This window comes from Leptonychotes weddellii, chromosome 1 (genome assembly GCF_054177405.1).
Source record: "Leptonychotes weddellii isolate Sample4059 chromosome 1, ASM5417740v2, whole genome shotgun sequence".
NCBI lineage: Eukaryota > Metazoa > Chordata > Mammalia > Carnivora > Phocidae > Leptonychotes > Leptonychotes weddellii.
Window position 1 is genome coordinate 21,194,076 of NC_138369.1, and position 27,649 is coordinate 21,221,724.

Genomic DNA, 27,649 nt, shown 5'->3' on the forward strand with positions numbered 1-27,649 from the left:
GTCTCACAGCCATCCTTTAAAAAAAAAGCATAAATTCACTAACGTAGAAAAGAGTGGCCAGAGGACATTAAACGTACATAAGGTAAGGGTTTTCTCACCAAACTTTCGTTTTGGATACGCACGTGCCTGCATGCACTCTTGCACTCACACATACGAACACACCAGCTGATGGTCTAGATTTATTTCTTACAGTCAAACACAGGTAGGAAAGGCCGGACTCCACTGTATAAGAAGTGCTCTATAGCATTTGGTAGCATCATCATTATTATCTCATTTGGAAAGATAATAAAACTTTATTAGCATAATAAAACAGAGTTGCTCCTCCTCGTATCAGCTCTGCCACTCATTTACTGCAGTGCTGTTTAAGAGTCACTCCACCTCCCTAAATCACTTGCCAACTCTCTCTCCTCAAAGGCCTCGGCGGTCATTTAAATATTTTCTGACTCACAATGCTGGCCAAGGATTAGTGAGGCCCTGCCCAGCCCAGAACATATGAAATGTGAGTGATCTGTTGAGAAAACCACTTGAGTTTGCAAGACTGCACAGGGCTTTTGTAAAATTAAAGCCATGCTGGAGAGAAACCATCCCCAGCACCCCCATGGGAGATGTGTCATAGAAAGAGGTTACACAAGGGCAGCTAAGCTGCGTCTTCTGAGACTAGAACTTCAGCTCCGTGACATGCTTCCTTGTTCTGGGCCTGGGTTATATCATTGTGTTTTTCCCCTAACTTCCCATGTGCACATGCATGCACACACACCCCTCAATAAAGAATGGAAATAAAGTCTCTATGAACTGCTTGATCTAACAGATTGGGTAAAGGGAACCTGCTAAACCACAGGAACTTGGGTTTTGACGATCTCAAAATAATTTCCATTGCATATCATTTTTTCCCCTCCAGAAACAATCTAGAAACTCTACCCAAATTAACACTTTTTTAAATTGCCTTTTTTGGAACAACAGTGATAAACAGCTCCAATCTCTCACACACAGTAGCACCATTTTGTTTAAAATGGAGCCCGTCACCCCAGCGGAGAGCACGCTGAGGTGGAGTGGATTTGCATTTCCCAATGTAGTTCCCCGGGTTGTTCCTTCAGTTTGGAAAACCAGATTCCTGTTGACACACACGTAGGTGCTTCACTTCTTTATTTCTTCTTCTCTAAGACTACAATTGTGGACTTGTGCCAAAGCATGACATCTGGAATGCATAAGTGCAGGGAGAGGTGTAAACTAATCTTCTAATATGCGATAGCATTCCTTTCTTATTTTTATTCCATTCTTTAAACCATGATGCCTGTTTGGGGGAAGGAGGCAAAAATTGCTTTAGCAGCAGCACCTTTTCCTTAAATGAAATCCCACCTCTGCTCAGTAAATAAAACAAGTTAAATTGCAGCCTCATCCAATACCCTCCACCACTCCCTGGTGCCTCCATGGCTCTGGGGGGCCCCAATTCTCACCACGTTTCTCAAGCATGGAGGCAGGGAAGTATGGGAGGATCTCTAGGGATCACCATCACGCCCTCAGATAAAGAGAAACCAGGTCTGCCATAATGCTCAGTCCATGCCAGAGGCACTCCCATTTCACACATTCAGGAGTTAAATGTTTTATCCAAGGTCTCCGGACTTAGATTACACTACACTATACTTGTCACTTTCTTCAACAAAGAAAAAAGATGCGGATGTCCCTGGGCTTTTGTCTTTGCACCTTGAAAGATGGAATGCTGAGAGTCAGTCAACCAATGAACGAATGATGCACTGGGACCTGGACTTAATATTGTTAAGCTAGCAAAACTCCCCACTGACCTTCCAACTCAACACAGCCCATATTAAAATCTCAGCTACCTTTTTCGCAAAAAATTGACGAGCTGACCCTAAAATCCATATGGGGACCCAAAAAGCCAAAATAATCATGAAAAAGGACAAAGTTAGAAGACTCACACTTCTCGATTTCAAAAGTTACCACAAAGCTACAGTAATCAAGATAGGAGTATGGCATAAAGATAGACATATAGACCAATGCAATAGAATTAAGAGGAAGGACTAAGCATGCACATTATGGCTAGTTGATTTTCAACAAGGCTGTCAAGAGAATTCAATGGGAAGAATAGTCTTTTCAACAAATAGAACTGGGACAACAGAATATCCACATGCAAAAGAATGAGTTTGTACCTCTACCTCACACCACATATAAAAATTAACCCAAAATGGATCAAAGGCCTAAATTCAAGGACTAAAAACTATAAAACTCCTGGAAGAAAATTAAGGCATAAATCTTCATGAGCTTGGATTAGGCAAACATGTCTTAAGTATGACACCAAAAGCACAAGCAACATAAGAAAAATAGATAAATCGGACTTCATCCCACTTAAATCCTGGGCTTCAAAGAATACAACCAAGATAATGAAGAGACAACCCATAGAATAGGAGGAAATATTTGAAAATCACGTATCTGATAAGGGACTGAATCTAGAATATACAATTATAAATCAATAATAAAAACAGAACCCGGGGCGCCTGGGTGGCCCAGATGGTTAAGCATCTGCCTTCGGCTCAGGTCATGATCCTAGGGTCCTGGGATCAAGCCCCAAATCGGGCTCCTGGCTCAGCAGGGAGCCTGCTTATCCCTCTCCCTCTGCCTCTCCCCCTCCTCATGCTCTCTCTCTCTCTCTGTATCTCTGTGTCTCAAATGAATAAATAAAATCTTAAAAAAAAAAAGAAAAAAAGAACCCAAGTTTTTAAAAATTGGCAAAAGACCTGAAAAGACATGTCTCCAAAGAAGATATATAAATGGCCAACAAGCACATGAAAAGATATTCAACCAACACAATGTTAAAGAAGAACAAGTTGGAGGACTGCCGCTACCAGACTTCAAGACCTAGTAAAAGCTACAATAATCAAGACAGTGTGGTATTAGCAAAATAATCGACAAACAGATCAATGGAAAAAACAGAGCCCAGAAATGGACCCCCGTATATGTCGTCAACTGATCTCTGACAAAGGAGCAAAGGCAAAACAATGGAGCAAAGATAATCTTTTCAACAAATGGGCTCGAACAACTGGATATCCACATGCAAAATAATGAATCTAAACACAGACCTGACATTCTTCACAAAAATTAACTTAAAATGGATCAGAGACCTAAATATAAAATGCAAAACTATAAAACCCCTAGAAGATAACATAGGGAAAAATCTAGGGTATGGTGATGCCCTTTTTAGATATAACACCAAAAACACAATCTATGAAAGAAATAATTGATAAGCTGGACTTCACTAAAATTGAAAACTTCTGCTCTGCAATAGATAATTCCAAGAGAATTAGAAGACAAACCACAGACTAGAAAAAATATTTGCAAAAGATACATCTGATAAAGAACTGTTATCCAAAACATACAAAGAGCTCTTAAAACTCAACAATAGGAAAACAAACAACCTGAATTGGAAATGGGCCAAAGACCTTAACAGACACCTCACCAGAGAAGATACATAGATGACAAGTAAACATATGAAAAGATTCTCCACATCATATGTCATCAGGGAAATGCAAATTAAAGCAATAGAATACCACCCCATGCCTATTAGTATGGCCAAAATCCACAACCCTGACAATACCAAATGCTGGAAAAGGATGTAAAGTAAAAGAAACTCTCTCATTTGTTGCCGGTGGGAATGCAAAATGGTACAGTCACTTTGGAAGACAGTTTGGTGGGTTTCTTACAAAACTAAACATACTCTTACCACACAGTCCAGCAATCACACTCCTTGGTATTTACCCTAAGTAGCTGAAAACTTATGTCCACACAAAAACCTGCACGTGGATGTTTATAGCAGCTTTATTCATAACTGCCAAAACTTAGAAGCAACCAAAATGTTCTTTAGTAGGTGAATGGATAAACTGTGGTACATCCAGACAATGAAATACTACTCAGAACTAAAAAGAAATGAGCTATCAAGCTATGAAAAGACACAGAGGAACTTCAAATGCATGTTACTAAGTGAAAGAAACTAATTGCTACGTACCATATGATCCTAACTATATGACATTCTGGAAAAGGCAAAACTATGGAGACAGTAAAAAGATCAGCGGTTGTGGGGGGCAGGAGGGTGGAGATGAATAGGTAGAGCACAGAGGATTCTTAGGGCAGTGAAAATACTCTGTATGATATTATCATTGTGTGTATAACTATCATTATACATTTGTTCAAACCCACTGAAGGCACCACACCAAGAGTGAACCCTTAGGCAAACTACGGGCCTCAGATGATCATGATGTGTCCATGTAGGTTCATCCTTGGTACCAAATATACCATTCTGGTGAGTGATGCTGATAATGGGGGAGGCTGTGCATGTGTGGGAGCCAGAAATATAAAGGGAATCTCTGTACTTTCCTCTCAATTTCATTATTAAAAGAAAAACTAAAACTAAAACTGCACTAAAAAAAATTAAGTTAAAAAGAATGATGTTCAACACCACTAGCCATAGGGAAATGAAAATCAAAACCATGATGAGATACCACTTCACAGGCACTAGAATGGCAATAATAAAAAAAAGATGGGCAGTAACAAGCGCTGGTGAGGATATGGAGTCATCAAAACCCTCAAACACTACTGGTGGGATTGCAAAATGGCGCTGCCACTTTGGAAAACAGTGTGGCAGTTATCCAAAATGTTAAACATAGAGTCACCATATGACCTGCAATCCCACTGCAGGTATATCCCCGAGAGAACTGAAAATACATGTCCACACAAACTTGTACTCTCCTCCCTTGGGGGAGGTGAGGATGTAAAAAGAGGGGAGATGCATATAGACAGAGAAAGCACTCTTGGACATACGGCTAAATGAGGAAAAATTCATTGGAGAACAATACATATAAAATGAGCCCATTAGAGGTGCCTGGGTGGCTCAGTTGGTTGGGCATCTTGACTCTTGGTTTTGGCTTAGGTCATGATCTCAGGGTCGTGAGATCAAGCCCCACATGGGGCTCCACATTCAGTGCAGAGTCTGCTGGAGATTATCTCCCTCTCCCTGCCCCTCCTCTCTCTCACTCTCTCTCTCTCTCTCTCTCTAAAATAAACAAATAAAATCTCAAAATGAGCCCATTCCGTTGGTTTTTAAAGATATTCACAGGTACACACACCTGTACATCAAAACAGAAGAGAAATATACAGTCAACTGATCATAAATGTTCTCTCTGGAAGCAAGCCAGGGATGCGGGAGGAGGAAGTTCATTTTTTACTCCACAATTTCTGATTTGTTTGCATTTGTGTACGTGAAGAATATAACCAGGTTTCTTGTGCAAAGGAGCATTTCTTTTCCTAGGCAAAAGGGAAGGAAAGAGGGAAGAAGCCACTGGAGTTGGGGAGTATGGGAGGTTCTGCAAGGAGCAAAAGAGCATTTCAAGTAGTAGGAACAGCAGGTGCAAAGCTGCGAAGGTGGAAAAGCCTCTGGGGCATTGGGGGGGCTGTTGGGTTCAGCTGCATTGGAGGGTCCAGCAGGGGACCTGGGGTGGGGTATGGGGAAGATGAACCAAAACAGTCCACTGAAGCAGCCAGGTTCTGAGGACCATGGGGACATGGAGGCCCCCACTGTAGTGGGAGAGGCCTGAGAGAGACCGTGGGACAGGAGGGTGGACCACGGTGGGCAAAGAGTCTCATGCCATTTCCCAGCTGGCATCTGTCTCGCAATAAACTTGCCCTCAACTCCATTATCCAGCTTTGGCTCAGAATACAATCGTCTCCAAAAAGCATAGCACCCGCCCCTGGTGAAATCTCCAAATCTGAATGAAGAACTCCCAGTGTGTTTGAGCAAACCCTTCTGAGCACAATACTGTGACAGTGTGACCTGTGTCCATTTTAGATCACCAGATGATGACCACGGCCAGCCCTTCCTGCACAGGGGCTATGACAGGGGTACGCTCTCTGTGCATTCATCTCCACAGCAAACCCATAAGGTCCAGTCAAGCACTGTCCCCATGCACAGATAGGGAAACTGAGGCTTGGAGAGGTTGGGCACTTTGCCCAAGGTCACTCCACTAGTAACTCAATGCTGGAGCTGAGACTGGAACACAGGAGCCCAACCAGCACTTCTACCCCCTCCAGACACATCAGTTTGCCTTAAAGCCAGCCACCGCACTGGATCACCACCCCAGCTTCCAGGAAAATATTAAGCTCAGAATGGAAGATGAATTCAGGGCTTGGGGTTCTAACCACAGGAACAGCAAATCCCGACCCACAAAGTTATCATATGCTGGCTGGAAGTGGAGGTCGGGTGTCGGGACAAATAACTAACTTGGGCTGTTAAATAACTAGTTTGGTCTTGAGCTAGATGAGCCAGGCAAGGCACCAAACTGCCTGCTTTGTCCTTCAGCTCTGGCCAAGGTCCCCAGCCTCTCTTCTTGGAGCATTCGGTTTTGACCTGGGCCCCACATCCAGCTCTGCCCTGACTCTCGGGTCCACCCTGGAAAAGTCAGGAGACACCCAGGGAAAGAAGGCAATGGCCTCCTCCCGCCTTGTTGTTCCGTGGCCAGCAGCGACGCTGGAGCATCCACTTAACCCCCAACAAATCCTCCCCGTGCCAGGGACTGAGGGGTTGGTGGGGGGCAGCCCCTGCGCTCCCAGAGCTCACATTCCACAGGGGCTGTGCACCAAAGCAAGGCCTGTCGGACATAGTTAAAAGCACCCGATTCTCTTGACATCACTGACTCAATCTTCTGGGAAGATCCCCCTCCCCTTGGCCTCCCCTGATACAACTGAACAGAGCTCCAGAAAGACACAGTTGGCAAGTTATCCACCACTTCCCCCCTCACTTTCCTTGGTCAGAAAGATGGGGATACTGAGAGGACCTGTGCCATAGGATAGTTCTAGCTGATACATGAGGATGCCAGTGCAGAGCCCAGTAGCACACGGCGTAGCCATTCAGATCAACTGGCATCTACTGAGGGCTGCTACATCAGTTCCTTTTCCCCAGAATACTCCATGCATGCGTACACACACGTACACACACACACACACAGAGAGCTATAACCGATGAGAATCTGGCATCATTTGAGAACTGGTAACTCTTCATCTGGACCTTTGCACATGCTGTTCTCTCTTCCTTCCATCCCGCCCCACCTTCTAAATAGAAGTGACTTGTAGCCATCCCTTTCTTTTCTTAGATGTCACTTTTTCCAAGAAGCCTCCCTGTCATACCTCTTTTATGCTTTGTTAAGTAATGTCAAATGATCAACCAATCAACCACTCAACAGAGAGAATGGGAAGCATGTATCTCGCGGCCCATGATCCTATACATTTTCATCACTTCATTTTTTTTCCATCAAAGCTTCACTAAGTAACTACTTTCCTCTAGGTGGTTTCCTCTGGGTGATGAGGTGCTTGTAACCAAATGACACAAAAGAGGAGGGGGCCCATGGCCAGGACACGTGAGGTGAAGCAAGTCTTACTATGTGCAGAGTTATACTTCCAGCAGTGCCCCGAGGCTCATACTCATTGCCCAGGTGGCGGTTTCAGGAAACATCATCACTCCAGGTCCCTCTGGAAAGGAAGGCATAAGCCGTCTACGGCCATACCACCCTGAAGGCGCCCGATCTCGTCTGATCTCGGAAGCTAAGCAGGGTCGGGCCTGGTTAGTACTTGGATGGGAGGAAGGCATAAGCCTTCTGGTCAACCATGAGAGCACACAGTGCCAAGAGCTTACACCAGCCACGTGCTAGGATCTGGGGAGCAGGTGAGGGAAGTTCTGCCCACACTGACTCACTTCCCCTCCCCCTTCCCCAGTGAGACAGACCATGTCCAGGGCTCAAAAGGAATTCAACCACAACCTTGGGGTCCACGTGCACGGAACTATCTTCCCTCAGATATCCACATCCCTCATTCATCGAGGTTTCCGCTCGAATGCTGCTTCCACAGAGAAACCATCCCTGACCTAAACCAATGCTGCCTCCACTGCAGTCACTTGGGATCCCCTTCCCCAGCTTCAGCTTCTTTATTGCACTGACCACACTCTCTGATACTGTATTATACATCTAGTTGTCAATTGTCCATCTCTGCCACTGGGATGTAAACACCACAAGGGAGGAACACTGCTGGTCTTCTTGACTGCTCTGTGGCCAGTGTCAGAGCCCTCCCTCCAGAAGTGATTCTTGAATAAATGGAGTAACAGGGCTGAGCTAAGGGGCTAAGGCACATGTGGAGATATGACTCCAACTAACTATAATCTTCCTCATTTTTTTTAAGAAAAAGTATCCCCATTTTCATAACTGAATGAACAATGTTCACTAAAGTGAAAAAGAAGGCAAAGCTTATTTCCAAACTTCTCCACAGCAGACCCCATTCCACCCACCACACAGGCGATCTCCCATGTAGCAATGTGAACTGACTCAATTAATCAGAATTGTATATAAAAGCATTTCATTTTCACTCGTTTCAACCTGCTCAACCTGTGCAAAGTAATCTGAATCAGACAATATTTGTACAAACCATTAAGATAAGGCATCCAAGGATGAATTTTTAACAAATATATCTAGGGCCAGGGCGCCTGGCTGGCTCAGTCAGTAGAGCATGCAACTCTTCATCTCAGGGTTGTGAGTCTGAGCCCCATGTTGGCCGTAGAGCTTACTTAAGGAGAAAAAAAAAGTTCTTCAGCTCACCACACTTCACTCAGTGGATGCTCATTCATTCTGTCACTAGGGAACATTTATTGAGCATCTACTGTGTGCAAGGGGCCAGAATTCAGTGGTAAAGAGGGCAACACCTCTACCCTCTTGAAGTCTACATTCTCCTGGGTGGATGTAGACAATAAATCCATAAATAGATACATGAGTATGACCATTTCAGGTAAGCTCCATGAATAAAATACTATAGGAGAATGTGACAGGTACTGATAGGGGGACAGGCTGCTTTGGACAGAGTGGTCAGGAGAATCTTCTCTACAGAAGAGACATCCAAGCTAAAGATCATGCCAGACCTGAGAAGAAGTGGCAGAAAAGTGTGCTCAGCAGAAGGAAGAGCATATGCAAAGACTCTGAGGAGTCTCCTGACAATCTGAGCTCCAATTTTCATGAACTGTATCCCATCCTAATGGCCTCACCACAGGCCAAGAATCCCTACTCCCTCAGCTTGCCTTCTCCTTTCTCCAGTTGACTTCTTTATCAGATTTTCTCAAGTTAAGGCAGACCTGAATTTTCCACTGGAAGGTGTGCCCTGAGCAAGGGCACAAAGCATCATGAGTGCACTTTCACCTCTGGGAGACAGAGGTAATGTTGACAACTTGGGCCTGCTCCTGTACAAGGGGTAAGAATCTCCCCACCAGCAGTTCAGAGTCCCCTTTTGTGGGGCGCAGGCCCTTTGCAGAATATGATGAAAAGGGAACTCTCTGGAAAAATATACACCTGTGCTCCAAGTATATCTCATCCACATTTCCAATCTCATACACATTTCAGGAGATTTCTGGAGTCTCCTGAATCAGAACTCCTGTCTGTGGGCCTAACACAAAAAGAAAGAAGCTAAACTGATGCAGGCTCCACTGATGGAGGGGACAATCTCCTGGAGGTGAGTGAATGGAGGGAAGGGGACAAGATCAGGTCTTTGGGCCCCTTACAACACTCCCCCACTCACAGAGATCAGGGTTGTCAGCCTATCAGGGGGCCCAAGGCCTGAAGGAATTCAAGTGGAACTTTATCGACTCCCCCTCAGTGAGGCAAATATCCAGTCACACCCTAGAGCTTCCAGAGGTTTGAGACCCCCATTTCCCAGCAGTGTCCTTGACAAAGGTCATCTCTAATCTCATATTCTGAGATACATTTTGCAAAAGGCTGCTTAACCACAGGAAACATTACTGCAAAGCCCAAGTGTTTCAGCGCTGAAGGGGACATCACTGTGTGAATAATTTGGGTTCTCAGCCAAGGAAGGAGTAAGAGCCTGCCCATACCCACCTCACTGGGGAGTTAGGCATGCGGATGCCCTGTTAGACAGATGTCAGCAATAAAAAATAACAAGAACAACTAACATAAGTAAAACTTAGCCTGTTTCAGGCACAATTTTAAGAACTTTAACCTTACACAACCCTTTAGGATTTGTACTATTATCACCCCCATTTTACAGTTGAGAAAACTGAGGCAGAGATGGGTGAAGTAACTTGCCTGAGACTATACAGCTAAGACAAATTCATAGAAAAGCTCTCCTCTTCCACACCCCAGCCAAGAAAGAACGCAGTTATACCTTGTGTTGTACATGAAATGCTTTAAAATAAGTTTCTGCCGGTGCATCCAGGACAAATACTGTTTGGCAGTTCTCACATCTCTGCCCAGTGCTGGAAGCAAGCCTGGTTCGGGCATTAAATGGAGAAAGAGTCCTCTAGGAACAAGTCGCTCTGTTTCAGCAACGTTCCAGTCCGTGAGGAGTCTGACAGCGCAAGCGCTGCTCTTCCCAATGCCCAAAGGAACCCATTTCCACCCGGCTCGGTCAACTTCCACACTCAGAAAATGCTCACCGGTCTCTGGCTTTGAGGCACCGAGATTCACCCTAACCCCCTCGTGTGCGCCTCCCTCGCCTCTATCTCAAGATCCTCTGGCCGCGCAATTTAAAAGATGCAGCCGCCAGCACAAGGGACCCGGGCGGGCCCGGAACCACGGCCGCCGCCCTGCGCGCTCAAAGCCCGGCTCCTCGCAGCGAAATGACCGGCAGCCCTGCGAGCCACTCACTACCAGCAGCTCCCGACGCGACGCTGACCTGCGGGCGCCCCACCAAGGCTGGAGAAGACACCGAGGGAGAGGACAGGTGGCGCCTTCCTCCCCGGAAGTGGCTCCGGGAACTTTCGCTTAAGAGCTCCAGGGACCAAAGTCAGGGTCTCAGGCGCGAGCGGTGGTGGCACTGCCCACCTGCGTGGCGCCCAGGCGCCCAAGTGCGCTCCGAGTGCCCGGGGCCGGAGAGCGCGCAGAGCCCGCTTCGGGCACCGGGACGGGCGGAGGCGACCCGGAGGTGGGGGGTAGGGGTCCAGCTCGGGGTAGTAGGTTAAGGCAGGGGAGAAGCCAGCCCCGGAAAGTGCCGGGCCCCAGGGCGTGTAGCGGGGGCGTCCAGCCGGGGAGGGTCTAGTGGAGGGGCGGGGTTCCCGGCCAGCCTCCCTCACTCACCTCGGCGCGCAGCGCTGGCTCGGCCCGGCCGGGCTGGAGAGCGCACCGCGGCGACGGCCGTGGCGGCGGCTGCTGCGGGGGCGGCTCCCCCGGGCGGGGCGGGGGCGGGGCCGGGGGCGGGGAGGCCGGGCCGGCCACGTGGGCGTGAGGCGGGCGGGGGACCCCCGCTGGCGCCTGTGCCGGGTGGCCCGAGACCCGGACGCAGTCACGCCCGGCCGCTGCTCGGCACTCCCCCTCCGCACGCCCCGCCGGGGTCCCTGGGAAGACTAGGAAGGGAGGACGGAGGAGAGGATCCGGGCCGCGGGGCATCCCCTGTTACCTAATCCAGACTCTGGCGGAGAGAATTTACCGCGTCGGAGAAGGGGTGCGCAGCCCGGCCCCCGCTCTCGCGGCGAAGGAGCTGCGGACCCCCTGGGGTAGGCCCGCGGGACGAGTATCGGAGCAGGAGGGGACGGGCGACGCAGGGGCCGCCCTGACGGGCGAGGGCCAGAGCCTGTGCGTGAAGCCTCGCCCCGCCCTAGGCTGACCTGCCGCGCGTCGGGACTTGCCCAAGCCTCGCTTTCCTGGACGGTGGGGGTGAAAATGAGGACGAGACGCGAGCTGTGCGAATCCCCGCGCGCGCAGAAAAGCCTCAGGAATCGCGGGTTTGTGACCATACGCGCAGCCTGAGAAAGCAGCCGCCGCCAGTGGCCTGGGTCATCATGCAGAAAGAAACATGCGAATCCAAATAAGACTATTTTCATTCATTCAACAGATAAACGCTTACGGTCCTCAGGACCTCATACAACCAGAAATAAAGAATGCCGTACACTGTCTGGCTCTTATGAAAGTATAAACCGTGATGGTAAAAATGGAAAATTCATTAATAGTTGCTTTCATAGTGTCAGATGTGCGTTTATTTTTTTTTTTTAAGATTTTATTTATTTATTTATTTGAGAGAGAGAGAGAAGCACACTTCCCGCTGAGCAGGGAGCCCTACCCGGAGCTCCATCTAGGACCCTGAGATCATGATCTCAGCCAAAGGTAGACGCTAAACCGACAGCCACCGGGCACCCCTGGGTGTGCGTTTTAAGTGTTTGATCTATTTTTAACACTCGCAACAGCCTTGTGAGGTGTAGGAGTTTTGCGGACACACTTCCCAGATGAAGAAACTGAAGCCTGGAAAAGTGAAGCCGGCCCCGAGGTCAGAGGAAAGATAATCAGCCCAAGAATTATGGCTCCTGCCAGGCTGACCCTCCAGTAAGTGGCAAGAGCAGCCTGAGGGGACCTCCTCAGTCTCTAACCACCACAGGAAGAGGGGGCTGTTGAGGGCTCCTTGGGAGGCACCTGTCCTGACAGCAGCCTCTGGGAAGCAGACCTCCCAGCCCGTGACTGGCAGGAGGTGTTCAGAACTGATCTGACAAAGCTGAGACTCTTCATTGCAACCCCTGTGTCTTGTTGCAGGCACACGCCTCCTAGTTCTGGGTGGCCCCTTCCTGGCCTGCATCCTGCCTTTTGGGCCAGAAACGAAGCATCTTGAGCAAACCAGCTTTCATTTCAACAGCTGCAACTTCATTCCACTACAACTTGAAGGGGACTCCTTGACCTCAAACCCAGGGCCTCATGACCCACACACTTCTTGTTCAAGGAACACATACCCTATGCAGTACTCCATTTCCGAGAGCAAAACCTATATCCAGACCCCTAGTCCTCAGCCTTTTCCCCAAAACCTCCTTTGCTGGCCTCTCTCCTACCCCCTCCACACTAGAGAAGATCCCTATGCCTACCAGCTATGTTAAGTATTAATATTAAATAATATTAAGTAATAATAAAGAACTTCCACTCCCCCCCTGAACCCAGAGCTCAGCAGGGGCTTCAGACCCACAAGTCAACACCTGGTGTTCTATCCAGGCAGCATTGCCAGAGATAAAAGTTCTGTTTCCATGAGATTCCATTTAACAACGATTTGAGCATCTGCTACGTGCTATACACTGTGCTGGGCTCCGGGGAACAGTCGTGAATCTCCGTAAGACACACAGTCCCTGACCCCGTGCAGCTCACAGCTGATGCAGGAACAGTCAGACCCCTCACCGGGCAGTTAGGGAGCAGGATGTGGAGAGAGATACACCTGGGGAGGCACTGGCCCTGATTCAGGCAGAGAGACTTCCCGTGGGAAGTGGGCCTCAGCTGAGCCCTGACCAGGCAGGGAAACCAGCCAGGGGGTGGGGGAGAACAGGCGATGCAGAAGCCCAGAGGTGGGAGAGCACAGGGCCCACTTCTGCGGGAGTCTATGGAGAGGAACAGGTGGGGAAGAACAAGACTAGAGAGGCCTCGATGGCCAGGGTGTGACACCAGACCTTGACCATTGAAAGGTTCAGGCAGAGGGGATGGGACCCCACTGCTGCTGAGTGAGGAGCGGATATAGCAGGGGGAAGTCTCCTGAACACAGCAAAGGCAATGTGCATTACTATTATCACTAAACTCTGTGACTTCCTGTTTTATAATTCAAGGTTTCCAGAAATGAGAACAGAACTGCAAGTAGGATATGTAGACTAAAACAAATCAATGTAATCCCATAAGGGTTTATAGGTGGCAGCCGTCCCCTCCCATCCACGCCATGCTTGGCCCTGTGGAGGGGGGGCAGGGGAAAGGACTTGGCTCCTGGACTCACTTGAGGAGTCTTTCGGGGGAACAAAAGATACACGCAAAGGGAGTCCTTTGGTGTGGGGGTGGAGTGGGGAAGGAATGGCAAGAAACGTGTGTTTCTATGCACCCAGTTTGGAAACTGGCAGAGAGGCCGGAAGACATTGATGATGAGCCAGTTTTTCTCCTTGAAACAGTTAGTTCAGGAGGGCCTGTTCTTGAATTCAGCCCCATCTCCTCTAACTCTGCAAGACAGGATGGAATGGGGCCAGGGCAGTCACCTCACTATACTGTCAACCGGGAAAGCCTGGTGTCGGCAAGGGCCCCCACACGGCCTGCAGCAGGGGGCCCCGGCAAGGCGCTGGGTAGCACAGTTGGGGAAAGCGACCACGTGCGGAGGCACCATGAAGGACAAGGGCGAGGATGAGACACTGAGACCCCCCCCCACCCCAGCCTCCCAGCGCCCACCCAGTACCATGAGCACGGACTGCCTTGTGTGACTGTACGGTGAAAACACTCTGATGATGTGATAGCGCGTGTCATAAAACAAGGTAGAGGGACGCCTGGCTGGCTCAGTCAGAAGAGCAAGCGACCCGATCTCAGGGTGAATTCGAGTCCCACATTGGGAGTAGAGATTACTAAAAATAAATAAATAAAACTTTCAAAAACTGTAGAAAATACTGACAGGTTTAAAGAATCGCATAACACCCACCCACAAGAACACCACCTAGCGATAACCGCTGTTGATTTGTGTCCTTCATTTTTCCCTCAACCTACTGTGAGTCTTTTTCCTTTGTCACGAAGTATTCTTCTGCAACACAATTGGCAAAGACCACTTGTATGAACGTGCCTTCTTCTTATGATCAGTCTGACTGATACTTGGTCTGCTCCCCATTTCTCAGTATCCGGGATAAATAATGCTTGGCAATGAAAACCTGTGCACAATAAATTTTGGCACACATTTCTGGTTATTTCTTAAAGATAAACCCGGAAGTGGGGTTACGGGGAAAGGCATTCAACTCTTCTGCGGGCAACACCTTACAGACATACAGAGATCCCTTTTGGAAGGTGTGGAGCATCCAGCTGATGAAGCAACGCTCACCTGGTACAGTCCTCACCCAGGGGATGGGGATGCCTGTGGGAGGATTAAGGTGGTGTTGGTCTTACTGTTCAGACCTAAGCAATGCTCTGCAAGTGGCTAATAAAAGGTTTCTTTGAGGGGTGCCTGGGTGGCTCAGTCGTTAAGCGTCTGTCTTCAGCTCGGGTCATGATCTCAGGGTCCTGGGATCGAGCCCCGCATGGGGCTCTCTGCTCAGCGGGGAACCTGCTTCTCCCTCCCTCACTCCCCCTGCTTGTGTTCCCTCTCCCACTGTGTCTCTCTCTGTCAAATAAATAAAATCTTAAAAAAAAAAAAAAGGTTTCTTTGAAAACAGACCCTTTCTGTTCTCATAATCTGAAAACCTGAGAAGCAAGCCTGAGCAGTGGAGTGGAAAGACAGAGAGGGGCCAAGTTCAAATCTAACCTGGGCCCTGCCCCGATGTAGGATTCCAAAGTCGCACCAGGAGGATGTGATGTAGTCAAGCAACAGCACGGTGCTTGGCAGAGTCGCAGGCACCCAACCCACGGGGTGATTCTAATATATGCCATGTCGCCGACCAACCCTGTGTCTACAGGAATCTAGTACCTACAGGGAATGAAACCCTGAGATAATGCAAGTCATTCAAGGGGCTCCCAGCCCTGGGGATCATGGTAAATGACCAGGGACCTTATCTCAATTTGCAAAGTAAGGAATAGATGCGGTTTACTCCTCCAGGAAACCTTTTAAAATTTACTGGTGGGCAGTGGGTTTACTTACTCTTGATGACATCAGAGACAAATATTAACGGTTTTGAGCACCTGCCATAGAGGGCATGTGCACCAGGCTATGCCCTCTACCTGCTTTATCCTCATAAGGCAGATGCATTTTTACCCGCATCCAACAGGTGAGGAAATTGAGGACCAGGAAGATGAAGTGCCTTGCCCCAGTGACTACTGAGTGGTAGGGCTGGGATCCCAAGCTGGTTCAAGAAGTAGAATCTGAGCCCAGCCCCGAAGGAAGGACTCTGTAACTGACACAGCCCTCCCTCAAGGAGCAGCCATTCTTGTGGGCAAGAGGGCCCATCACATAATCACACAAGCTGAGCTAAGTTCTCCTCAAGGCAGGTGTCAGGACCTAGACCAGAGTGGACTGTGGGGTGGAGGACAGTCAGGGAAGGTTTGGCAGCCAAGGACAGATGAAGACAGAGAGAGAGAGTGTTTCAGGCAGAAGAAATAATGTATGCAAAGGCCCCAAGGCAGGAACACATGAGTGAGGAATCTCAAAAAATTCTGGTATGGCCATAGAGAAATAGGGGAAGAGGTTGGCAAGGGGTCCGGTCAGAACATCAGGGTTCACTTCCAGGGCTACTGGCAGTTTCAAGCAGGGAGTGACATCTGATCAAGTAGGCGTCTCTCATGGAGGTCATTGCCACCTGCCTTTCGGAACTGAGGCCTCCAAGACATAGGAATTCACATCGGTTATTTAGCCCATCAGCCACCCACCCAGGGCCGAGGGAGACATTTAGGGGATCCCTTTTTATTTTATTTTTTTAAGATTTTATTTATTTATTTGACAGAGAGATAGAGAGAGATAACAAGTAGGCAGAGAGGCAGGCAGAGGGAGAGGGAGAGGGAGAAGCAGGCTTCCCACTGAGCAGGGAGCTGGATGCGGGGCTCAATCCCAGGACCCTGGGATCATGACCTGAGCCGAAGGCAGCTGCCCAACTGACTGAGCCACCCAGGCGCCCCAAGGGGATCCCTTTTTAGAGCCGCACCCCCTTAACCTGCCCCAGGTGACCACATCCCCACAGGCAGAGCGGCTTACCGCATGCCAGGCTCTGTACCCAAACTCCACCTGGCCTCACATTCAGCCCTGTGAGGTATTGACCAATGACCTGTCTTCCAGATGTGGGAACTAAATCCTAACCAAGTCAAGTCACCTGCCAGGGTCACACAGATCTAAGTTCTGGGTGCCTGAGACCAAAGCCCCATTTTATTCACAATGATAAAAAAATTAATACTCTTGCCAATAAGAGTGCACAATTATACATATATGTGCAGGGTCGTTAAGTCTATCTAACTGCAGGCTCACAAACCAGAGGCAGGACCTGCTCGTTTGCATTCTGCGGCCGGGAAGTGCTCGCCTTCCTTTGCCGCGAGTCCTCCGTGGCCCGGCCTTGCCCAGACTGGTGGGAAGCGTCTATGGTTTGTCTGACAGCTGACACCTGCTCACTACCTGGAATGTCTCTGACCCAGAGCAAGAATCCCCAGGTAGGACCAACCAGCCCGGAGGACCACTTCTCTGTCTCCGCCCCCTTCAACTTCTAAAAGGCTGAGAATTCCCCTAACCTATTACCGATAGTTAGAGAAACAATCCCAGCTTTTGTTCACATCTAGAGTAGGGCGTGTCTGTCTGCCTGGCATGGGCTCCTTGAAGCAGCAAGTCTAGAAAAATGTGTCTCTATTGGGGTTGACAGGTGACCAAGAAAAAAGGAGCCTGGTGAATGGAACACGAGCAGATCTCAGAGCCCAGTCAGCTGAGACAGGCTATATAGGTTCAACTACCAAGAACCCTAGCATTACCGTCTTAATTTAATTTTGCCAGGAGCACCTTCCCCTCCCCAACCGCCATCCCATCCTTCCTGGACCAACACCTAAACAGCCAGGCATGGATCCATTCTCTTCTCTTAGGGGATAAGATGCTTAATCTTAGCACCTGACAAAGTCCCTGGGCTGAAGCTCCTATGAGCAGGGAACTGTCTCCCGCCCATCCCATTCTGACCCCCACAGAACCCAAGTCTTGCTTTTCCACAGAATGATTACTAAGTCACTATTTACCAAGTGCCAGGCACTTGCCAAGCACGGCCATGGATGTTTTATAGACCCCATCTCATTTGATCCTCACAATAACCTCCATGCAGTGGGTATTAGTCCTGTCTTGCAGATGAACAAACAGGCTCAGAGCAATTAGGTGTCTTGCCCACACTCCCATATATACAATGAGGTGGATTCAGGAGGGAAGGGATCATGTTTGCATCTTACCCATTACTGTATCCCCACTACATACTTTAGACTCTGAGATGTTGTGAGAGGGTTGTGTCATCTATAAATGTGAAAACTGGTACAACATCCCCCCCCCCAGCAAGAGGCTAGGGAGCCAAGCTCACTGGTCTGGCATTACTTTCCATTAATCCCAAAGACCCTATTTGAATTTTGTTTCATTGCAAAAGGTCTTACCTCATGTTGGTGTCCTTCCCTCCTTCACCACATCCTCTACCTACCCTATTCTTGGACCACTTCTGATTTTGTTCCTGTGAACAGTGAGGACAGGGTATGCTGGAGGTAGGGGTGCGAAACAGACATTTATTGAAGACCCCCTGATGCCCAGGACAGCAAAGATGGATTTTTATGTCTCCCTGCTCCATCTGCTTAGCTTATTGCCAGTAGTCCCTTATTCAACTAAAGCAAATGAAATTCTTCTAATTAAAGCCTGCAAGGGAAGCTGGTCTTTGCTACATTTAAAGTTTGCATTTCTAAAACAAAGTAAAACCAGTGGCGAGGCCCCACAGATGTTGGCAATTATAAGAACCCTAAACAGGAGTGCCTGGCTCAGTCCGTAGAGCATGTGACTCTGGATAGTGAGGCCATGAGTTTGAGCCCCATGTTGGGTGTAAAGATTACTCTTTTAAAAAACTGAAAGAAAAGGAAAACGAAGCAGGTGTAAAAACAGACTGTTTTCTACCAGTGTGGTAAAAATTAGGATTTCTCTGCTGTCCAAAAAGGAATCTCTCCCCCTCCACTAATAGGAAAGAATATACTTACTGCAGCATCTGCCTAATATTCTTCCAATTGAGTCTCTTTAGATCTGTTTGCTTAAGCTGTGTGACAAACTCTCAATATTTAGATAAGGGAACCAAGTCACCAAAACTTGCTACCCCAGGTCTTTTCTTCATCCTATAAACTATATTGAGGGACAGTGTGGTGTATTGGTTAAGAGTGAAGATGCTTCGGGCACCTGGGTGGCTCAGTTGGTTAAGCGACTGCTTTCGGCTCAGGTCATGATCCTGGAGTCCCGGGATCGAGTCCCGCATCGGGCTCCCTGCTCGGCAGGGAGCCTGCTTCTCCCTCTGACCCTCCCCCCTCTCATGTGCTCTCTCTCTCTCGTTCTCTCTGTCTCAAACAATAAATAAATAAAATCTTTAAAAAAAAAAAAAGTGAAGATGCTTCAATCAGTCATCTGAATTTCTGTGCTGCTGATTCCTTGCTTGTGCTCTTGGCAAAGCTACCTGATTTCCAGGTCTCAGACTCTCAAAAATTGGAGTACTAATAGTACCTTGTGTGTTGGGTTGTGGTGAGGAAAGACACAAAAAGCACTCAGAGCAAGAACTAGAATCCCATGGTTGTCTGTCCTCACTTCCTTTCTTCCACCCACCCAAGGTTATGGGAAAGCTCTCTATTGCCTTTGACCACATGGACACTTCCAAGTCCACCCCTACCTACCTGGACAGCCAGACCTTTACCAAGGGGACGTGTGAGCAGCCTAGGCAGGGCTTTGCTGCAGCTTCTATCCCAGCTCTGCTACTATCAAGCTGTGAGATCAGGAGTAAGACAGAGCCTCTCTGAGCCTCAGTGTCCTCATCGTAAAATGGGGACAGTAAGATTAGCCACATAGCAGAGTAACCGATCAAAGTAAATGGGACGATGGCATGTAAAGCACTTGGCGCTCAAAGGTTGGCTCTTAAAAATATGGAGAAATGGCAGAGAGCACAGGAAAGAAGAAATAAATGGGCAAACCATGCAGTCTCCTGAGTGAATATGAACAGGAAAATGACGGTTATGCCAAAGATTAGAGGCAAGAACATGACAGAATTTCCTCCTCTTGGCAACCAGCAGTGCTTCACTCGGAGCTGTTTTTTAACCACTCCGGGGTGGGGTGGGGGGTGGAGGACAAGCAAACAAGGAAAACTCAGTGCTCCCAAGACCCAGCACTTCCACCATAGTCTTTCCAGGCAATGGCTAGGAGGCTTGTATTCTGTGTCCTTGCTATTTCTTACCAATCATTGTCCCCTCCTGGGGCCCTGTCATTTTCAGAGCACCAACTATGTAAACACGTCACATTCACCACCCTGTGAGGGAGGGCCTTCGACTGGCCCAATCTAGAGATGAGAAACTGAGGCCCAGAAGTGCAGCCACAGGGTCACTGTGGCAGAAGCAGAGCTGAGAATGGACCCCAAGACATGAACTCACAGATCAGGGGCACACAGGAGGTGAGAGAATATCTATCAGAAGAATGAGAAGGCACTTTAATTGGTGGCAGGACATTTGTGGCTCCCACATTTCAGTGGTTCTTTTCAAAATTTTTTTAAGATTTATTTATTTTAGAGAGAGCGAGCAGGGGGAGGGCAGAGGGAGCAGCAGACTCCCCGCTGAGCAGGGAGCCCGACAGGGAGCTCGATCCCGGGACCCCGGGATCATGACCTGAGCCGAAACCAAGAGTCAGACGCTCAATGGACTGAGCCACCCAGGCGCCCTTCTTTTCAAATTTCTGAAAAGAAGGTCCATTTGTTCTGACAGTTGACTTTCTCCTCGACATGAATATCCCTGTTCCTGACTCCACACAAGCAATACACAACTGCCCGCCGGAGGGCAAGGCAAATGGTCAAGGCTGCAGGTTTCCTGAGCAAGACGTACTGGCCGCCGTCGCCTCCTCACCCTGGATAACCTCTCTTCTTCTCCGAGGTGGAGCCCTCAGAAAGCCGTGCCAGGCACCCAGCTCCTCAGGAAATCGGAAAGATGATGCAGACTAACGAACCACGGCAATCTTAAAACATTTTATTTGGTGCAGAAATTCTAAGGTACAAAAACAACATTTTGCAAATGTCAGCTGTGACCTACTGTCACCTATTTACAGTTATGTACAAATCAAATAAGACATCATTTTCAATGTAAAAATACAGCACACTGCTATAGTCTGTCAGTGCTCACTATTCCTCCAAACCCCACCAAGGACAATCTTAAAGATGAAACAAAGATAATGACAACAATCACCATGTTCATGTTCCACAGGCTTCCCCCTGCCCAGAACGTAGTAACAGGGAGCTTCTGTAGTTAAAAAAAAAAAAAAAAGGTGAAAATAGAAGTTACCTACTCTCTAAAAGAACACATGCGGTTTTTACAAAAGTTTTTGCTCTGTCCAGACTCACCATGTTTTTTCTTGAGGAAAAAAACAAAACTTTTAAATAACAGTTACAGGTTAGTGTGACACGACGATAATTTTTTTGTCTAACGGATGGAGAAGCCAACTTTGTCCCCATTGTGTACAAACAGAAGAATGCTTCTTTGAATCTTCTCAACTGAAATTTTATGACATAAACATCAGATATGATCATAATTGGATTGCTTTTGTCAGACTTCTGATTGTGCAAACACAGTGCTGAGTCAATTCAGAGTCATGGCCCCAGCCCTTCAGAACCCAGGAAAGCTCCTGGAGGAGTCTGCGGTCCCAGCCGAATTTCAGGGAGGAACCAAAGAACAGGAGGGGAGGCAACTGGCCAAAATTCCCAAGAGGTCGTCCCTCACTCTCTTTGCAAATTAGCCCTTAGCAACCATTCTCGATCCTGCCAGTGGTTAAACTAATATTGTGAGTCACGAGTTAAAGGTGATGTCTAGAGATATGTAAAAATAGAATCTGTAATTGGGAGGGCGGGGGAGCTGCCACTCAGAAGGTGAGAGTTGGTCTTGAAGAAGCTCAGGAATGGCATTAAACACATCAAGAATAAGCACCAAGTGTCTGACCACAAGAGGGGGAGGAAAACATAACAGGCTATTGCTGGGCAGGGTGGGGGGGGGGATTGGATGTGGCGATCAAATAATCCTCAAAATGAATACAGGCAATATACCACTTTCTAAAAGTGCCACCATAGTTTTAAGTAGTAAGAGAAGCCAGGCACGTGAGGATTTCCCTGTAATCCCATCCTGAGCTTGGCCTTCACAAGGCACCAATGTGAGTCAGGCACCATGTTCTGTTTGCACAACCAAACTGAGCGTGAAGCCGAGACACAGAATAGCAGTGAAAATTATCAAGCCCCTGCAAAACAAGAGCTATGAAGAATGGTTTAAGTAGGTGGGATTATTTACCACTGAAATAAAAACACCAGGGGGATGACTTCACTGCGGTTTTCAAATACACGGAAGGTAACCAGCTGTTCTTTTTCCACAATGTGCAGAACAAAAGAAGGCTGGTTTGAATTTCTGTAAGACGTACAAAGGACTATCTGATCAGCAGGGTAGGTTACTGAATTTCCCTCCCTGAAAATCCAGAATCCCATCCATAGCCATATGTCTGAAATAATTCAGGCTCAGCCCTGGCTGACACCAGCGGGGGGGGGAAGACATGCTAGATAATCCAAACTTTCTCCCAGCTCCAAAACTCTGAAATTGGAATCCAAGCTATTGGTTTACAGTCAGACTTCCTTTTGTTTACTTCCACCCTGAGCCTGGAAAGGAGGTGACATAGAAAGGATGACCCAACACCCCACGAGGACTCCTAACTGATCTCTCAGTATCAGGAAAAGCTTTTCTCCATATACTGTTTCACATCTCCAAAACAGAGTCAATTCACAGATCATTTCAAACAGAAGACAACGCAAGTGGCCTGGCTCTAGTGGACACTCGGGGATTCCTTGCCCCACTCCCTACAATCCCTGCTTTTCTCATTAAGTCTTGGCTGAAGCACAGAATTGCACATCGTTTAAAAAATTATTAAGCCAAGAACTAAAACTATAAATACGTCCTGTAGGTTGTGCAGTTTAAATGAAAATTGTTCCAAGTGTTATGTTTTTTAAATTGGAGAACATAAATCTGATTTTGTTTGTTTTTTAAGGTTTTATTTTTTAAGTAATCTCTACACCCAACGTGGGGCTTGAACTTATAACCCCAAGATCAAGAGTCACACACTCTACCAACTGAGCTAGTCAGGCACCCCTTATAAATCTGATTTTGAAATTAGTAACTGGCTTGCCTTTCTCTTAAGGCACCATGAAGAGTAAATTTTATTTCAGTGGTAAATAATCCCACCTACTTAAACCATTCTTCATAGCTCTTGTTGTGCAAGGGCTTGATAATTGTGAATGTATATTGATAACATACATTCACAATCATATCAGACTTCTTTGGGGGAGCAAGGCCACCAGCCACCAGCTGCATTTAGCAAGATCATTTTCTGGTGATACCGGACATCTGTAATTACCATGAATGCTTTTCATTTCAAACATTACAAGGCAGAAGTGGCAAACTGGCAGCTAGTGGGCCAAATCAGGCCCACTCATGTGTTCTGTTGAGCCTGAATTGAAAAAAAAAAAATTTAATTGCCAATACTTTAAAAAATTGTAATTTTTCATATAAAAATTCAGATTCTCGGGGTGCCTGGGTGGCTCAGTTGGGTTAAGCGTCCGACTCTTGATATCAGCTCAGGTCTTGATCTTGGAATCATGAGTTCAAGTCCCGCACTGGGCTCCACGTTGGGCATGGAGCCTACTTAAAAAAAAAAAAATCCATATTCTCAGCTTCTCTTGAAAAATGGAAAAATCAGTAAACACTACATGTCCACAACTGACTGGAAGAGCTGCCTTCCTACAGGTGGGACAGGAAGCACTTCAGTTTGCCACAGTCACCACCAGGCCCTATGGTCTCTCGGACACTGAGAAGGCAGGTGGTTGCCATTTATCACACCTTATTTATCATTACTCCTGGCCTGTTGCACTGGTACCCCCTACAGACATCTGCTCTAAGAACAGCAGTCTTCACAAACAACAGAAAACAGAAAAGGCTAATAACCTTCACGTTGGTATTGTCCACCTCTCTCCAATAAGGACACAAAGAATAATTCTCCCCTAAAAGAGCCAAATTAGTGCTGAGGCTATTGGGGATCATGCGGTTTTCTTTAAGAGGAGGGTGTATCATTTCTTAGCTTTTTTCTTCCTTTGTTTCTTTTAAAAGTTGCTCAATTCTGAAAAAAGGGCAAGTTCTGAAAATCATGTAACTCCACATTTTTGGAGGGACAGTCTTCCTGTTTATCTGTGCTTAAGTCAGGGAACCTGAGATGAGGGGTTGGTTTAAAAAGAAAGAAAGAAAAAGACATTAGCAGCAATGAAGTAGCAAGACTGAACTCTGATACACAAACATACATGAACTTAAATTACTACACATTGATTCCAATGATGTCATAGCTGCTAAAGACATTTTTTGAACTTGTGCTCTGGGACTGTCTTCAGTTATTACTAATGTGTCAGCCAAAGCCTGTCTCATGACTTTAAGGCCCCATCTCATTTTTGGCTCAAAATGCTATTACCTAGCTGGTCACCCAACCCTGGGCCTGGACCTCAATAACTTCCGATTCTTTCTGGAGACCAATGTGCCTCAAGGCCCAGGATTTGGCCCTCTGGAGGACATTCTGCCCCCATTGTGTGGCTGGGCTGGGTCTGTCCAGGTGGTTCTTGTTGCCTGGAGCCAACCTCTGGTAGAAAAGCACACCTTTACTTACCTGGGCTTCCAGCTCCCTGATCCCTCCCCCTCTTGCAAAGCTAACTATGTCCGATGCTAAGTCCTTTCTGTAGGGTACTGGTGAGTTAAGAGGAATGACTAGCTCCCTACCTTCAACTCCCTTTCAAGACTTGCTTACCTGGTTCCTTGCACCTACCTCCGGTCTCCTGCTCAGAGGACACCGGCTATCTTAGCCACACAATCCTCTTGTTCTCAGGATCACGGCTTTTCATGGAGACCATCCCTATATTCTAATTCTTGTAGCCCCAATTTCTAAAAGCCTGTGATTTGGCAGAACTTTTATCTGAATTCTGTCTTATCATTTCCCTTATCTGGGACAATGTCAGTCAAAGAATGCAGCTCTGCTTAAAACAGATGTTTTGCCTTAATCTGCAAGGCAACTGTTCTCATTCCCAGCACGAGATGGAGAGGGTTTAAAAAGAAGAAGAAGAAGAGAAACTAATAAGGCAAAACCACCAAGTTGGGACATCTCAACTTAGTCTGACTTAGGCATTCATACTATGGTTTTGCTACTTGGAATGTTAGATTCTGATTGTGTTGAACATAAGAAACATTAGTACTTAAAAACAGGTATCCAAACCCTAAATCCAAACTAAAACTTTACCTGATTTTTGGTCTACCACATTTTTCCCCTTGCATTTTCATATGAAGTAAGTTCATTTAGCAAGCTCTCTGCTCACGCTCGTGGAGCTCAGCCAATGCTCCCCCCACCCCCCAGTCCTCCATGCTATGCCGGGGCTCGCTTTCTCACAGATGCCTCATTTTATGTGCAAAGCTGAATATCCTAAAAGTAGCTCCTAGTGGTTCCTTTGGAGCATGCACCATTTCTTGGCCTCAATCTCTCCGATAATGTTCCAAATGAATTTTCATGTCAGTAATTTGGACTGACCAATCTCCATTGCAGAACTTATCCTGAAGGCAGAATGGCAGGACAGTCACGTGGGGGCAGAAGCTCTGCACGTGTCCCAGATTCCACAGTGACATGGAACATCTCTTCTCCAACAAGATGCCTGGTTTCATGGGGGAGACAGTTCTGCAGCTCACTTGTCTCCCCTTCAGAGCAGCTGCAGGAAACTCGATGCCGGAGAACAGACAAGCACGTTCTTCTCCCAAGAAGCCGTCAGCTGCCTTTCCAGAACATGGAGTGTGGCATTTGCATCAAAAATACACACACATCTCTTCTTTCCAGCAAGGCTGCAAATCTTCCCTTCCCCACCTGCCAAGCATGTGCTTAGATGGAAAAGTCATGCCCCGTTCCACCTCCCACCCCTCCTTGAGATGTTCCTCAGTATCTCCCTTGATATTGGTCCTATCTGCTAAAGGAATAAAACCCGGGGTCCCCTATGTGAGTGCTGAGTAAAAGCAGGGTGCCCAAATCCAATAGCACCCATGAAAAAGGTGGAGAAGGATGCTCACAACCCCTCAAGGACATGGGGAGAAGGGTTTCCACAGGGAAGACCAAGGCATCATTACCCACACACCTAATAGACCAACAGGATTTGAACAACTGTTTTCCCTTTTGGAAACAGAAATTCTGTAGAAACATCATTCACAGAAACAAAACATTTACTTTTCCTTCTTAAAGCAAATTCTTTCTCCCTAAGCTCTTAATAGCTATTTTTGGTAGGAGAGAGCACAAGAGACAAATCTTTCACTGGGTAAGTACAACAGAAACACACAGTGAAACATGATTCACAGGCTGGGTTGTTGGGGGGTAGGGTGGGGGCGGGGAGTACTTTAAGATTCAAGAATTCAATGACTTCAGGTCTCCTGTCTTCTTCAGATGCTATTAGAAGAGCACACTCATCTTTGTGACAGTTCCCTCCTTCTCACCTTCTTAAAATGAGGCTTATCATTAGTCGAAAGCAGTTCAGCAAAGTAAGCGGCCGCCACCTGCAAACACAGCCATATTTCAGTCGGTCCTGGTCCCTACTATCCTGGACACAGCTTTAGATCAGAAGCCCACTGAAGCATGAACTCCAGCTTCCAGTAAGACAGCCCAGTTGGGTATTCGTCTTTTAAAAATAAACTTCCAGGCAGCAACATCTGAGATACTGCACAGTAAATGGAACCCAGGGAAACTTGGCAGGCAGATCTGGCCCCCACATGATGCCTACTCAGACCGAGAGGCGGTCCCATGCTCTGAGTTTTGGTGCTTTCTGCACGATGACCAACCTATGTCAGAAAAAACTGTCAAGATGGTCAGCCTGACCCCGCAGCCCCCACCTCAGGCAGCCACGGCGCCCCCTAATATGTAAAGACTCATTTTATGAAAGGTGGTCATATACTCAGTTCCCTTCTTGACCTTTGACTCGGAGCTTTTCTGACATCCATAGCACTGTAAATTCTACACCAAAACCAGACAAGAACATCATCCGTAACAACATGGATTCCAGATAGACTGGCACTTGGTTTCTGTAGCTAGAATGGTACTAAAAGTGCTTCTCCCACAAAGCATTTCACATCAAAGTAGCCAACAGCAAACAGGCAAAGTTTGCAGAGATAAATAAAATCTGAGTGATCAGTGCAGGTATGTTCCTGTTTCTCTGTGCATGTTTCCTCCCTACCTCCCAGAACTGGCTCTAATCCAAGGTCTGACCTAACAGGACAAGCTGCTGTCCGACCTTATGGATATGCCTTTCAGAGATATCCATATGATTTTAGAAAATTGGAGACTTTGCCAAGATAGCAGGTAGAGGGATGCGGCAAGGAGAGCAAGTACTGGCCCAAATTTCACTCCAAATATCCTTGTCGGAGACCTCAGCTCCAAGTGGACTGCGCAACCAGAGAGAAGAGCTGGGGGACCAGAGAGAGGCAGCAGCTAAAGTGGCAATGCTTAGACTCTTCTTCCATTTTGTTACAAAGGGGCGACCACGTGGAGTTCACCAGTGTAGCTGCAGCAACCAGGTTCTGCTTTGCACGCCCCAGAGGCGAGGAGCTTGGAAGGGAAGGCAGGAGGATCCTCCTCACCTAAGGAAAGAAGACAGGGCAAAGCCACATGTCATTGTACTTCACCTGGCTGGGGGCTCAGGCCAGAATGTGGCTGAATCTGGGTTTGGACCATGGGCTTTATGAGTGAGGCAAGCCCCCCAACCAACTCAAGGCAGGGCAGTCTCATCCTGCTGACAGGTTCCCTTAGTTGAAGGTCAAGGCTTTGCATGCATGACTCCAGCTAGCCACAGGCACTGTAAGGAACAGCTCCAGATGGCATCCTGCTGGTGCTCCCTGGGGAGGCCGGGCTCTCCTCCAGGGCCCTCTCACCTGGC

The 27,649-nt window shown here is 47.5% G+C and overlaps 3 protein-coding genes across 7 annotated transcripts in view; 1 reads left to right on the plus strand and 2 right to left on the minus strand.

The window, feature by feature from the left end:
- Positions 1-11,202, minus strand: part of ARHGEF3 (Rho guanine nucleotide exchange factor 3) — a 279,815-nt gene extending 268,613 nt beyond the window's left edge. Inside the window, exons 1-2 of one of the 2 annotated variants that reach the window (XM_081819289.1) lie at positions 11,124-11,150; positions 7,437-7,525 (exon numbers count right to left, since the gene is read on the minus strand). The gene's annotated coding sequence lies outside the window, so the exon portion shown is untranslated. Of the gene's footprint in view, positions 1-7,436; positions 7,526-11,123 lie in introns of both variants that reach the window. The other variant, XM_081819282.1, reaches the window with a different exon arrangement.
- On the plus strand, positions 6,019-11,649 carry SPATA12 (spermatogenesis associated 12). The gene is given in 7 exon segments (XM_081805763.1): positions 6,019-6,561; positions 6,563-6,626; positions 6,628-6,691; positions 6,694-6,800; positions 6,802-6,987; positions 9,612-9,686; positions 11,452-11,649. Coding segments are annotated over 7 exon segments (936 nt in total). The 5' UTR covers positions 6,019-6,319.
- Positions 11,650-20,638: 8,989 nt separating this feature from the next.
- Positions 20,639-27,649, minus strand: part of IL17RD (interleukin 17 receptor D) — a 69,846-nt gene continuing 62,835 nt past the window's right edge. For all 4 annotated transcript variants that reach the window (XM_081819339.1, XM_081819331.1, XM_081819348.1 and 1 more), the window contains exon 13: positions 20,639-27,353. In XM_081819339.1, the coding sequence (XP_081675465.1) occupies positions 27,241-27,353 (113 nt within the window). In that variant the 3' untranslated portion in view covers positions 20,639-27,240. The remainder of the gene's footprint in view (positions 27,354-27,649) is intronic.